The 15,440-nt window shown below is 46.3% G+C and overlaps 1 protein-coding gene across 4 annotated transcripts in view; it reads right to left on the bottom strand.

Annotated features, from left to right (window-relative positions):
* The window catches only part of FLT4 (fms related receptor tyrosine kinase 4), a 394,600-nt gene that overhangs the window by 70,605 nt on the left and 308,555 nt on the right, over window positions 1–15,440 (bottom strand). For all 4 annotated transcript variants that reach the window (XM_069654085.1, XM_069654086.1, XM_069654087.1 and 1 more), the window contains 3 exons: window positions 11,121–11,215; window positions 7,313–7,435; window positions 6,497–6,608 (listed from right to left, as the gene is read on the bottom strand). In XM_069654085.1, coding sequence (XP_069510186.1) covers window positions 6,497–6,608; window positions 7,313–7,435; window positions 11,121–11,215 — 330 coding nt within the window. The remainder of the gene's footprint in view (window positions 1–6,496; window positions 6,609–7,312; window positions 7,436–11,120; window positions 11,216–15,440) is intronic.

Raw genomic sequence — 15,440 nt, 5'->3', positions numbered from 1 at the left:
ACAAAACAGTCAGATAGAAAGAAGATGATCGCTAAGGCGGGATTAAAAAACAGGAAAGAGGAGAGTGAGGGGGGGAAAGGGGAAGGGCAGTCCAGTGCCTGGGGGCTAGTAAAGAGAAAGAGTGAAAACGGGAGGGCACACAAGGAGGACAAGGGATAGATGGACCATGGGGACCTTTAAAGACAATATAGAGAAAATGAATCAGCAAGTATGAGTGAAAAGAAAGACACCAAACAGAAAGAAGAGCAGGTGAGGTGGACTCATGAGGAGGTAAGGACAGAAGGCAATAGAAGAACTATAGCTAGAGCAAGAGGAGCAAGTCAGAAAGCAGGGAGACCAAGGTGGAGGTTGTGGCAGTACAATAGGTCAGAGAGCACAATACAGTGGTCAAGAGTCTTTGTAGTTGAGGTGGTGAGAAATTGTCAAGCCATTCGGTTATTATAGAGTTATTACATTATAGAGTTGGAAACTACAAGAGTGTGCAAAAGTGGCGATGTGAGCAGAACAGGATAAGGAGGAGTCAAAGATAATGCCCAGGTTATGGGACAGAGGAAGAAGGCACAGCACAAGATGATGTAAAAGAGGGGGAATATTAGAGGCATGGACAAACAGGACCCCTGTTTTAGAAGGGTTTTAGGTGAAGGTAATGAGCAGTCATCCAGGACTGGATAGCAAGAATGCAAGAGGAGAGAGTAGACTGAAAAGAAAAAGTAAAGGAATCGAAAGAACAATCTGTGAATCCCCCTTATACACATGATGGGCGAATCGGAAAAAGGAGAAAAGAGAAGCCAGCGGGATAATGTAAAGAGAACCAATTAAGGGTTCTAGGACTGAGGCATTGAGGTACACCATAAGAAAGAGGGAGAACAGAAGAAGACTGACCGATCCGGGAAACCGAAAATGTGCATCCAGAAAGCTAATAGCGGAACTAGTCAAGAACAGATCCCCGAACCTCAAGATGATAGAGACAAGACAGGAGAATAGAGTAGTTGAACGTATCAAAACCAGCAGAAAGGTCCAGTAACATAAAAAGAGAAGAAAGCTCAGAGTAGCGGGCTGTGAGATGAGAATTGGAGATGAGAGAAGAGCTGTCTCAGTGGACTGTCTTGGGTGGAAGGAATCGTGATTCACAAGGTGGAAAAATGTGCATCAGCACTGACACGTACCTGAGCGTAAGCAATAAGCTCCATAAGCATTGAGAAAAAGGGTAGGAGTGGAATTGGGTGAAAGTTAGCTGGAAGAGAAGGGTCAAGGGATGTTTCTTTAGAGTGGGTAGAATGGAAGCGTGTTTAAAGGAAGTAGAGACAGTAGCAGTAGGTAAAGGGAGAAGAAACGGATACACTGAAGATACAAGAGGAGAGGGGAGAGAATCCAAAGGGGTGGCAGAAGGGTGTGCCTTAACAAGGAAGTGTGTGGAGTCCCACAAGGATTTCTTTTGTTACCAGGGCGCTTCTATGTCTACCTTTCCCCCCTCCATAAGATTATCTCTTTGACCATGACATTTAATTCTGCCTACTTGCCATGAACTAGCAAAATCAGTAGCATGCCCTATTTACCTGCATGCTTGCCATTGACTCCTTGGTGTGTAAGAGCTTCCTCCAGAGAAAATGCGCACCTCCCCTTCTCCACAAACTGTTGCCACTCATCCCAGATCAGCCAATGATCCCCAGCACTAAAGTAAGAAGCCCGAGTGTACCCTTGACTCCAAAACAGTGGCGTCGCCAGGAATCAAATTAAGAAGGGGCACAGAGGGGGCCAAAGAAGAAATTAGGGGGGACACCAACTAAAGTAGGGGGAGAACATGGTCACTGCTCGTGTTAGGTAGGGGGGAAGAAGGGAGGGGCACAGGGTTTCACAGGGGGTGCCCCCCCAGGCCACCTCCCTAGCGACGCCACTGCTCCAGAATGAAATTCACCACCCGAATCCATTCTTTAGTTGACACGTCACCACTACTTGGATCTACTCAGGCACTTGAACCCATTCAGCAACTGAGGACCCGTCACATTCATCTATGAACACTCTCTCGTCATCAACCTGCACCAATTGATCAACTCTCCAAGTGGCCCAACTAGGAACCCTAAGTCCTGGGATTCAATCGCATTGCCTAAAATCCAGTGCATCAATTTCTAAAGTCTCTTCGATCTCATCCTATTGATGCCCGTATCACCTGCAAGACCCCCTGCCTTATCCACACATGAATGTGCGGCAAAAACGTCCCACAACGTTGAGATCTTGTTTCTGCTCGTAAACATAGAGACACTTTGCAAAGAAAGCAGCTCGGCTTCTGAAGATGCTCCTTATAACAATCCACAATGACGTCAGCCATCTGGCACATAGAATGAAACAAAAGCATATCTTTTGTGATCGTACCACCAGCTGTGATTCAATGTGCTGTACCATGCCATACAAGCACGCTATGTCAGTTTCAAAACCCCATGCGGTCGTACAGAAAACATACACAATTGAACAAACAGCTCCACTGAGCTATCTAGATAGCTTGTAATTAAAAAAAAGACTCTCGGAAACGTCAGTAGAAAATAGGGGGAAAAAGGGAGGAATAAATAGATGGGAATACATGAGGACATGGTAAAGCGGGAGAGGGGTCGAGGGTAGAAGGCAGGGGTGGGTAAAGTTATGATTGGTGTGGTGGAAAACCCCCATTAAAAAATGGCACATTTGTCAAACAAAAAACGGATTGGGAGATTTTGGTGATTTTTACCAGAAATTACACATCTATATTTTGCCACAGACAAATATAAGATACCACTCTTTCATTAAGTTATCAAGTTATTTAAACCACTCTTTAGATTAGAGCTAGTGGAATAAAGCCCCTCTGAAGACTGTGCCAGGCACTATTGCACAAGAACATAATGGCTAAAATGCACTATGCCAATAAAGATGTTACAGAATATTGGGCCAGTGGACACTGTCAGGAAGTCAACGAAAATCATTCACTTTCCAAATCTGTCTGCAAGATGTTGTATAGTTACATTCCAACCCTTTCACTACACCTCCCTCCTTGTCTGACCATGCTCTCTTGTGCTCTCAACTGGATCTCTTAGGTCCCCCGGCTAAGCCTCTGCCTTTACTGCCAGTCTCCTCCGTCGTTCGACAGATGAAACAAGTCTCAGTTTCTGCTTTTGCCGCCACTTTCATTCTCACTCTTACTCCTGCCTCAGACTCCCACACTGACTCTGCCCTTGTGAATCTTCACCTCTCTATCACCAACACCCTGGCCATCCTTGCCCCTGTCATGAGGATCCGCATGAAGCTTGCCTCCAAGCACAACACCTGGTATGACTCTGACCGAGCCTCTTTCAAACGCAAGTGCAGGGTGGCTGAGCGGAAGTGGTGGGCATCAGGCACATCCTCTGACAAACAGACCTGCTGACCTGCTCCAAAGGCAATACAGACTCTTCATCCGCTTGAAAAAGAGGGTCATATCCAAATCTGCATTTCTGGGGCCACAAACAACACAGGCAAACTGATTAAAAATCTGCAAGGATCTCGCCAATCCTTCTGGAGTATCCATTTCTCCTTTGCCATCCATGACCCTCTGTACTTCACTGGCCTCCCACCTCTTAAGCAAAACTCAGGACATCCTGTCCTCAGTCTTCTATCCTCCCCTCTCTCATCCCTCCCCAGCTCTTAGGCCTTCCTTGGCCCTCCTGTCCCCATCCCTTCTACTCTTCTCTTTTTCGCCTTTTGCACCGGATGAGGTCTCGAGACAAGTCCTCGATATGAAAGCTCTCCTCGAAATAGGTGCACCCCTGCTCCTCCAGAACCATCAAGGACAACATTGCCTCCCTTGCGCCAGCATTGGCTGATTTCTGTAATCACTCCTTTGCCACTGACTCCTTCCTGCTACCCCTTAGGCACTCAAATGTGCATCCTCTGCTCAAAAGCCCTCTGCCGACCCCTCCTGCCCTGCTAACTCCTGCCCTATCTCTGTCACCCATTACTGGGTAAACTCCTGGAGAAGCTGGTCATCTCCCAACTGATCCAACACACTGAATCTGTTGTTTGTCTCCACAACCACCAGTCTGACTTCGGAGCAGCCAGAGGCATGGAAACTGCTCTACCGAAAACTGAAGACTTGCTCTCAAATCTCGATACCAACTCACCTTCCGTTCTTAACCTTCTGGATCTTTACTCTGCCTTCGACATGGTCAATCATGCCACCCTGACACATCAGCTTGGTGACACCCTTGGCGTCATGGGCCTGGCACTTAACTGGTTGATCTTATTCCTGTCCGACTGTCCTTCCCAGGTTCAACTCAGCCCTTTTCTCTACCCTATCACATGCTCCACCTGCAGCATCCCTCAAGGCTCTATTTTCTCCCCGTGGCACATCAACATCTATCTTGCCCCTCTGGCCCGCCTGATCTGTGCCTTATCTCCTCACTTCCAGTGTTATGCAGATTACACACAGCTCTACTTTAAGCTTCCCTCTACTGCCTTTTCTTCCTCCTCTCCCATCCCTGACTGTCTGACTGCTTTTCAGGCATGGTGTGCTGCCAGCCATCTCTGCCTTAAACCCAGTAAGAGTGAGAACCTTCTCATTGGGACCCCTGCTCCCTCTTGCCCTCTGGCCACCCTCTATGGGTCCCCTCCTCTCACCCTCTTGTGAGTCAAAAAACCTTGGTGTAATCCTTGACTTCTCCCTCTCCTTCTCTCCTCATACCACAGTCCTTGTCAAGAAGGCCCATTATCACCTGCATCTCCTCAGAGGCATTCTCACTTCCTCATCTTTCCCCATAAACTCTGCATTCTCCAGAGCTTTGGTACACTCTAGGCTAGACTACTGCAACAGCCTCTTCCTCAGTATTCCTCTATCCTCCCTTGCCTCCTTCAACTAATCCAGACATAGGACTGCAAGACTGACACTCGGCCTCAAGCCCAGGGACCGCATCTCTCCAGCCATAAAATCTTTCCACTAGCTCCCGGTTGCTGCTAGGATCAAATTCAAGATTCTCTGCATCAACCACAAGGCTTTCTGGGGCATGGGGCCCTGCTACATCCAACTCTCTCTCCCTAAATACCTCACTGCTAGAGAGCTTAGGTCTTCTAGCTCCAACTCTCTGCCGATCAGACGCTTCTCTAAGCAGAGAGTGGGGGGGGGTAGATCTTTCTCCTCCACAGGAGCCTCCCTCAGGAATGATCTCCCTGGCCCTCTCAGGCTTGAGTCGGATCTGCTTAAGTTTCAGAAGCTCCTCCAGACCCTCCTTTTCTCTTCTTCCTTCCCTCCCCCCCTGCCCTGCTAAACCCGGTCTGCTGCAGTGACTGGCTGCCTGGTTCCCTCCGAGTTCTACAGGGCACCAGCCCTCCCCACCCTATCCATCCCCCTCCTTGTTCTTAGCATGTGGACCCTCACCCCCTGCACCCCAAGCAATTCCCTGGCACTTGTCCTCCTGTCCTCCCCTTAGCACTCGCCTAGCCCCTAGTGCCCCCTCCTCCTTAGCCCCATGTTCACTCGCACTCTCTCGACTCTAACCTGCACTTCCCTTCCTACCCTAGCACTTCAAATTTGCGCAAACTGCCCGCCCCTCGCCTTGCACTTCTTGTCACTGCACTTGCACGATCCGAATGTTACGAGGCCTAGTAGGACCGTTATTGTTATTTTTCTCCTTTATCCCACTTCCTTTTTGTGTTGCGGTGCATGGAAACACCTTACAAATATTCAGTAAATAAATAAATAAATTCTCTTCTTTTTAGAGATCATAGGGTACTCACTTGAAAAGGTTTTAGTTGCCTGACATCTGGCTAATTTCTTCCCTGTTCTAAGACATTTCAGAAGCAATAGTCAACTGTAAATCATAAGATTTCCTTAAGTGCCACTCTGGTCTGCTGGTCAATTGCAAAACAAAACAGGTGATAGTTGAAAGGTTTGGAATTTATCTTAACCTATGGCAATGCTCTGGGCAACCATCCAGACCATCGTCCTTCAGCCTGCCAAGCTATTATAGGAGGGGAAAGACCATATGCCAATCAGGCTTGGTTTCACGCCAAAAGGGGCAGTCCAGCACGAACTTGAGCTGCTAGGTCACCTCCCTTCTGCACGAGACCACAAGCATCCCCAGACATGTTTCAGGTACATTGGGCATCATCAGTGAGGAGTAGCTTGGGTCTCTGGGCCCAGCAGGCTCGGGATCCAGGTCTGGGAATACCTGTCCCACTCGAGGTGACTTATGCAAAACAAAAGAGGTGATGGCTGGAAGGTTTGGAATTAATCCTAACCTCTGGCATTGCTCTGGGCATCCCTCCAGACCATCGTTCTTCAGCCCGTCACCCATTACAGAAGGGGAAAGACCATATGCAAATCAGGCTTGATCCCAACCCAAAAGGGCAGATCATTGTTCCTCTTAGGATGCCATACAATGGCCCTGCCCTACACCGACAACCCCCGTGCTTGGCGCTTCTCTGAAGGCACATGCTTACCATCATGGAACACTCTGTGAAGTGGTAGAAAGGGTATTTGCCCCGGCAATGTGCTTACCCAGTGAGAAGATCTCCCACAGCAAGACTCCAAAGGACCACACATCGCTCTGAGTTGTGTAGACCTTATCGAAGATGCTCTCTGGTGCCATCCACTTCAGAGGGAGTCGGGCCTGTGAGCAAGAAAGCAGAATTAATACAATTGGCTATGACACAAGAGCTGTCTGGTTATCTTCATATTCTTTAATAAATGTAGTTACAGGCTGGGAAACAGAGGAACCTTCACCCCTATGGTTGAAGGATGTGAGGGACAGTTCTATGGGGTCTACGAACAAAGCTTTCCCAAGTGACATGAAGGATATTATCCTGGCAGCTGTGAGAACATCTCTCTAAGGGACGTTGATGGAAGCTCTTTGTGGCACTGGGTTTTAAGCACTTTGAGGGGCTGTGATGAAACCTCTTATAGGGGCTATGAAGAAAGTTACCCATGAAAATGAAAATACATGTTATGTAAGGGCCATGAGAAAATACTCTCCCAGGAGTGTTTGGTAATCTCTTCGAGAAACTGTAGGCAAAGCTATTATAGTGGTTCTGGGTAAAGCTATCCTGACTCTTACATCCTCTCTGCACACGAAGAAGTAACAACACTTTGACATCACTTATCAGAACATAGGGAAAGCTATACCCACTACAGTACCTACTCCTAAGAGCCACCCAGGATTTCCTCTACATACCAGTCCTGCTGTACCCAGATAAATGATGGGCAGGAATGCAGATCATGCCACTAGGGGAGAGAAACCAGAATCCTTCATCCCAAAATGCACTCAGGGCAACCAGACTGAATCTGAAACCCCTTGCGAGATACCCCGGTACTCACGCTGCCCTTTCTGACATAGTCAGGGTCTTTGTAGATGTCCCTGGCAAGACCAAAGTCGCAGATCTTCACCACATTGTTCTCAGAAAGCAAGATGTTCCGGGCTGCCAGGTCCCGGTGGATACACTGAGGAGAAGATGGGAACAATGCACAAGGTTCAGGAAAGCATTCATGTGAAGGTCAACATGGAGAGCTCTGGGCCTGCCAAACAGATGGACAATATACATCTTGTAATAAGAGGTCCCAAATCTGGTATAAGAAGAGTATTAGTTTGGTTGAAATTGTTTGGCCGATTCAGCTGGTGAGGTAGCCTTCAGTTATTTGGTTATCTTATAAATGTTGAATTGTCTGTCTTCAGTGAACTGATTTCAATATTCTGATCTGATCTGGGCAGTAAGCTAGCTTTCAATATTTATGAGCTGCGTACAAATACAGTTGTCACCCTAGGATGCTTTCCATTACATCACTAAACCGTTATATACCATGATCTTCTCCAGCCATTTTGACCACTCGCTTGATAATAAATCAAAAAGACTCAATGCTTCAGTTTTTCTTTTTCACATGATTAATTACATAATGTATATTAGCATGTGGACAATGTGTAGTATATTTTCTCTAATGCCAGCAATTCACATTTTCATCCAGGCACCTTGTTATGACAGTCCGATCATACTGGCATAATACATTATGCTAATTCCATGACCCAGATTTCTTTTTTAATATTTTACATTTTTGTATATCGTACTCCTAACAAATTCCGATTTCCAGAATACCATCAATTGCAACTATAGCTCAATTACCCCTAAGTCTAGTCATGGACAGGTATTCTCAACGTATTTGTTAAAACAGACTTCCGTCTCTAAGAATTCATTCTTTATTGCACCTTCTTTTAGAGGCAGTAATCTTCTACATATATATCCTATCGCCGTCAGATTGTTAAACCAGGTTACAATTATGTGGTCTGTTTCAGGAAATGAGTTACCCTACAATGTTGTGGCTTAATTCTGGTAGCACTATGCCTTAGAATTATCTGATTAGTTTAAATTATAAGATAGCTTTCAGTTTTCTTGTTGATTTCAGTGGTAAGACAGCTCACAATATTCTGGGCTGATTCCGATAGTAAGCTACCCTTCGATTTTATGGGCTGAACCAGGTTGTCATATAGATTGTAATTTTCTGGTTGATTTTGGTAGAACATTACCTCAAAATGATCGGATCTATTTCAGTTAGGTAAGTAATTTGCCATGTTCTGGTTCAATTTAGGCACTGAAGTGTCTTCTCTGTTTCGGTTTAGTGAGGTAGCTAGCTCACTTAACATGATCTGATCCAGGAAGCTATTTTACTGTCTTCTTGCCTGGTAGCGGCAGTGGTCGATTTTACACTTTTCTAGTAGATTTTAAATTCCGGGGCTGATTCAGTCAGCATAATAGCATGCATTGTTCTGGGATGAAGCAGGCAGTAGGGTAACCTACAGATATCTTGCTGCAGCTAAATAGTAAGCTAGGTTAAAAATGTCTGGGATGATTCAGGTACTGAACAAACTCGGTAGAGTCAGAGAATAAGTTTGCTTTTTACCTGCCCCAATTCAGGCTGCATATTAGATTTTATAAACTGATTCGTTAAATAGGCTACCTTACAATTTTCTGGCTGATTCAGATAATAACACAGTATGTAGGACACTGGCCTGGTTCCTGGCAGTTCACATTTTCTTAACTTTTTTAATGGTGAAAAATAGCCAGAATTTCTAAATCACTAGGAAAGAAATTTTCATATGTTCTCATCTGAGTGTATGTCCGCATTAATTTCTCTGGGCCGCACAATGCGGTAAGCTAGTTTAAAATCTACTGGTCTCAATCAGGTATGTTGCTGCAGTATTATTTTCGACATAAACAGTATCAACCCGCTTCTGCATTAGCCGTTACCTGCGTGTTATTTATAGTAACTGCACACACGCTCAAAATCTTTCAGTGGATCTGTTCATTTTATTTTACTTATGTAAATCTCTCCCCAGTCATCTTTTTTCTGTGTGTGTGTTAACTATACCAACCCTCACATGGGTTAATGTATCCCTTGAATGTTTTGGCTTCTCTGCACATGTGATTGGCAGTCTCGATGCCACATTTTATTCTTTGACACAAGGCCTTGCGTTGTTCTACACATCCTTTCATGTCAATGGAAACCTGCAAGGCCCGCAAGCTTACTCACCCTTTTCTGGCAGAATTTAGGCAGTAGGGAAGATATATTTTCATTTGCTGGCCTGATTAAGGCATTATTATGAAGGACTGCCTCACATTGATCCAGTTGTGGATGCCCAGTGCATGCCTGAAGCTCAACTTCTCCAAGACTGAATTCTTACTGCTGACCAACAACCCCGAACACCCTGACATCCAGGCCTGGCCCTCTTCTATGAGCCTTGTGGGCTTCACAGCCCAGCTGGCCACCTGTGTCATGTCTCTTGGGTTCGACATTGACAGCCACATCTCCTTCAAACAGCACATAGCAAGTAAAATACAAATGACTTGGTACCAACTTTCTCTCCTGCGGAAAATCAAGCCCTTCCTCCCTCCCACAGAACAACGTCAGATCTTCTGTCCAAGCGTTGGACTTCTCCCACTTGGTTGGTGGCTATGCCCTTTTAGAAGGCCTTCCAGTGACTGCTCTGGCACCCCCGAGTTGTGCCCGACAGGCTGCATCATGACTTATCAAAGGACTCTGAAAATGTGACCACATCATCCCAGCCCTCGTCGAAATGCACTGGCACCTGCTGCAAGCCCGTATCATCTTCAAATCCTGCTGCATCTTCTGCAAAGCTGTCATCCTGAGGTCCCCACGCTACCTCACTGAGAATCTCAGCATCTGCGGGGGCCTGCGATCCACTAGAAGTAAGGAAATGTAACGGCTTGAACTCTGCTGGTGCAGGAAGGAAAGAACCAGAAGACAGGCCTTCTTTGTCAATGCCCCAAGACTCTGGAACCTCCTCCCTGTCAATACCAGACCCCTTGCTTCTACCGTTCAGGAAGAAGTGCAAGACCCTCCTCTTCATGGAATGGATCCTCCTTAACACCCAGCTTCACACACTGCCCACTTCCTACCCTACCTGAAGCTGGGTGATGTGCTCCCCACTGTTTCCACCCCTGGTTGCTTGTAGATCCCTTACTGCCAAATTGCCTGCCCCTCCCCTGCGTGTTAGCTCGGCTTCCCTCACTGTGTTCTTCCCCCTATGGTTGCAGAATGCTCAGTTGCTTCCGGAAGCTGGGTTCCCCAAAAATACCCTAATAATAATAATTATTAGTTACATTACATTGTCTTGTTGATTTCACTGTTAAGGTAAATTACAGGTTTCTGGCAGAATGCAAACAGTAGACTACCTTACAGTTTCCAGCACCCGGTCTGCGCAGTAAGCTATCTGGCAGTTTCCCAACCTGGTTTAGGGAGTTAGCTAGTTTACAGTGTTTCACCAGGTTTCACTTAGTTAGACAGCTTAAATCCTTTGGGGTTTAGCCAGGTAGTGAGGTAGCTTACATGTTTGGGCTGATTCAGTTATTAAACCAGTTTACAATTTGCTGGGATGGGAAAGGTAGCGATTACCGCTAGATTATGTCACTATTGTGTATGGAAACTCTAAAGGACCAATAAAAAAGTACTTTGTCCCTGCCCTGTCAGTCAACCTGAGAGGCGGGTCTGATGGTAGTGTGCTCCATTTTCTTGTAAGCCCCACCCACCTCTCCAGACCGGAGAACAATGAGACCTGGATGACAGTCTGAAAACGTGATGTTAACATGACGCTGATCTCGGAGGTGTTTCTACTCACCTTGCGTGAGGCAAGGAACTCCATGCCACGGGCCACCTGGAAACTGTAGCAGATGAGGTCCTCCATGGTCAGGGGGCACTTCCACAAATCTTCCACTGCACCGGGAACAAGCATGGGAGAGGGAAAGGAGATGTCAAAAAAGGTTTCATCACAGCAAGTAACTATAGAAGGCAGTTCCTTGCTCGACCTGTGATCATGCTGAAGCACCCAGAGGCAGGGATGCTTGGAAGAGACAGACACAGACCGCGACGCAACTACTGGTTCAGCTTTACACACCTTGTGGCTCTGGCTAGGACTGAGCATAGCCCCTACAAGTGGGGCCAGAATGGAGATTTGGGGAATAAGAATTGCAACTGCGTGATGCGTGGTAATGGGGATTTAGAGAATGTACGCTGATCTGATTAAGGAATGCAACAGTTGTTTAAACGCTCTAAAGTCAGGTGTAAGGATGAGAGGTGCTGTCCTTGACCATCTGCTGGATTATAATGGCCAAACAAAAGTGTATGTAGTTGTAAATTGCATGAAGCAGGTGTTGTGCAGAGACTGGCATGTCAATATGAAGTGGAGAGTGTGGCAGAAGATGATGCATGTACTCACAAAGGAGTCATTTGAGTACAGGTTTGAGCTTGTGCTCTTCCCAGGTCACAAGCTCTGAATTGAATGACCTAGGAGTTCGGGCTGGACTTTTTTTAGGGTACAAACTCTGATTTGCATATGTTTTTCCTCTTGAGTAATGGCATGGAAGCCTGAAAAATGGAATAGGGATCTGCCCAGAGCAATTTCTAGCAGTTAGGATTATTTGAAAGGATTCTCTTCCATCACTTTTCAACATTGAAAAGTCTCCCCAGGAGGCATATGCACGCTCAGACATGGGTTCTGAGTTCCAGCTACACCGCACTCAGGACGCCCAGTGATTCAGAAACATGCATGGCTTGCTATGCCCTCGTTTAGACGGGATGCGACCTGCACTGTAAATGAGGGTGAGGCCAAGCCTGGTATGCATATCTTTTCTCGCCTTCTATTATTGCATAGTAGGCAGCACAACTAGGATTTGGAAAGCTGCACAGAGCCACTGCCAGTCGTTATGATTAATCCAAAGGTTTTCAATACTTCAGTTTTATTAACACAAAGGAAAACATCCCACTTTTACGTTTACCGGGTTTAAATTGCGTAACTCGTGCTACATGACACTTATTTTACTTTGTGTCCTGTATGCATAGGCCCAGTGCCTTAAGTGGCACTACAAATCGAGCTGGGGCTCATCGAGGGGGCGGGGCCTAACAACGGGGGTCTTGATGGCCCGTTAGGCCACGCCCCCTCTACGCCCCGGCTCAATGGGCTACTGGCACCCCTGCCAGGCAGCCTTTTGTAGAGATTAGCCCCCTCTTCCCTATGGGGGAGAGGGTGCTGATCTCAGCATTTATTTTGTATAGGCTTGCCTGGCAGGGGACAGCGCCTCCCTATTCAGCCTTAATGGTGACGCTGTCCCTCGCCAACTGGGGAGGGGCAGTGTCACCATTAAGGCTGAAAGGGTGAGGCCACTGGAAGCAGAGGTTTTTTTTCCTAAAGACTGAAACTCCCGGGAATCCGCGGGAGATTCAGTATTTAGAAAGCAAGGCCTCTGCTTCCAGCGGCCTCACGTTTTCTCCATAATGGTGGCGCCGGCCCACGGACATCACTTGATTAAAGGGATGCCTCGCAGGTGCGGCGCCACCATTATGGCTCAAAGGCATTTTTTTCTGAAGCCTGAAGCTCTCGCACACGAGCGAGATCTTCAGGCTGTAGAAAAAAATGCCTTTTCGTGTAGTGGCCAGGGCTGCCAAGGGAGATTAGTGGGCCCTGGCAGGACCCCGCCTCAAAACGAAATTTCGGAGCCTGCCGGGGTCTAGCCCGGCAGGCCCCGGCCCACTTAAAGCCCTGCATAGGCCTATTACTCATGCACTAACACAGTACTCGTCATTCCGTGGCATAGTTTTCTGTGTTGATTGGAATGGCGTGTATCCATAGCAACTACTTCGTACTTCCCCACCAGCAGAGAGAAAATCCTCCTACTTCACTGCTCATTTCGAATTGTGTTCCTTATACCCTGGGCGTGATTCAGGCACTAACACAGAATCGAAAACCCTTTCCTATTTTGATGCGTACACCTTGTGCCCATGGTTACGACTCATGCATTAGCACAAAGCTGAACACTGCTCTAGATCACTTCCTGTTTTGAGTTGTGTACCCTGCGGACCGGGCTAGGACTCTAATAATACAGAGGGTAAACATCCTGCTACGCCACTTCCTGTTTAGATAGTATTTGCTCATGCGGAGGGCGAAATACACTGCAAAATCCAATGTGGAAAGTTTGACCAACATTTTTGTGCACACCCTCTGCACCAAGTTCTGCTCAGGTGCATTTTCCAGCAAGCTTTAAGAAGTTGCTTCCTATCAGGTAGGCCAGACAAAGGCGGGTCACTTTACTAGGTGGACCCGTAATGACTAGAGCTATCAGCAACGTGCACTTTCTATGAGGGGAAGCGCACCTTATGTAAACTCAACGATTGCATTACGGCAAATAGCTGAAATCCGAAAGTAAAAAATGTATTACAGCTATAGCCATAATTTGAGGATTATGACAAAGTAATGCAAGAAATGGAAACCCAATAAGAAAATCTTTGCAACAATATCCTTTATCGACTCACAATTAAAAACCTTAGTAGGCATCATTATATCATCAAACAAAAATTATGCACCTCCTGATGAACCGCCATATCATAAGGCAGGGAAACACGTGTTGAGGAGCAAATCACAAAATAAATAGGGGCAACGTTTGTACCCATCGACAAATCACCAGAATAACAGTATAACCCTAACTACCTCAAAAGCAACTTGTAAGAACACAAAGTCATCACCACCTACCAATAAAGAAATCATCAATTGATCGATATCCTATCCAATTATTTACTCAACTAAGGATCCACAAACTTCAAGAACCCAAGAGTAAACAAATTGAAGGCAAAAACTGAATGACATTGAATTCAGTCATGCATTGAAATAAGGATCTAAAGGCAACAATTGAATAACATTAAATTCAATCATGCAGTAAATCATGCACTGAACCAAGGATCTACAGGCAACAACTGAATGACATTAAAGCCTATTAAACATTGAACCAAGGATCCACAAGCTTAATGAATAAGGTAGACAGCAACTGAATGATTATCAATGCAATTGTCCTCCCTACATCGGAGCCATTAACCTAATGAACCCAATATAGGATAGGTTTCAAAGAACTGCTCAAGACACTACAATGTGACTACTGTCATTATTTATAACTATTATCCAACAAATACAATTGCAACCAGTGAAAGCACAACTGTATTCTTATCTCTTTGGTCTAGCATTTTCCAGCAAGCTTTAAGAAGTTCTAAGTGGGTATGCAAGTCTAGGAGAACGGACTGGATGACGCCAGGCTTTTTCTGGAGCTGGCCTAAACAATTAGCGATTATACCCAGCAACTGTGAAGGTGCGTGTACAAAAGGTAGCCCTTCAACTTGGTCACGTGGGTCGTGTTTGAGGGCGTCCTCTTCAATGTACATCAGCTATCTATGGACCCCCAGTTATTCCGCTACAGATGCCTTGCTCCATATGGAATGTGATGCCAATAGTATTGTCTGGAGTCAGAGGGCGGCCATGCTGTCACCTCCCCCGGTCTAGGTGACCAGCACACTCTTCATGCCTGAGGGCGGGCACAGGAAGGACCCATTCACTCCTCTCAAGGCTCACTTACTGACCGCGCCAACAAGTAGCCACCTTGTATGATGCTTCACTACAAAGTGTCACTTCTAATGACAGCCCCACCCCACAAGGATGGAGTGACACTCCCTGCAGCCATGTATTATTTTATGGGGAGTGTGGCCGAGTAAGTAAACGCCTTCTTGGGTTTCTGTGTACTGTCTTCTAGGTGTCGATGGATGACCACTCACTGCAGACGTCAATGGTGGCTATTAAGGATCACTCAGTGGAGACGTCAATGGTGGCTATTAAGGATCACTCAGTGGAGACGTCAATGGTGGCTATTAAGGATCACTCAGTGGAGACATCAGTAGCCTCTTAGGAGTCTATGGCATGCCATTAACTGAACGAGAGACATACTTGTACTCACATAGTCCTGTGCAGTTTCAAACACAGGAGACATCTATGTCTCCATAATCTTCTAGGGAGGGTAACTCCTTAAATGAGAGATTCTTGTAGGCTGCACCTCTATTTCGCCATTGCATGTTCTCGGTTAGATGACCCTGGAGAGGGAGGCCTCTCTGTTGGCATGAGTGACCT

Source organism: Ambystoma mexicanum, chromosome 3q, assembly GCF_040938575.1.
Source record: "Ambystoma mexicanum isolate Mex_15411 chromosome 3q, UKY_AmexF1_1, whole genome shotgun sequence".
NCBI lineage: Eukaryota > Metazoa > Chordata > Amphibia > Caudata > Ambystomatidae > Ambystoma > Ambystoma mexicanum.
This window is presented reverse-complemented; position numbering and strand designations above follow the sequence as displayed.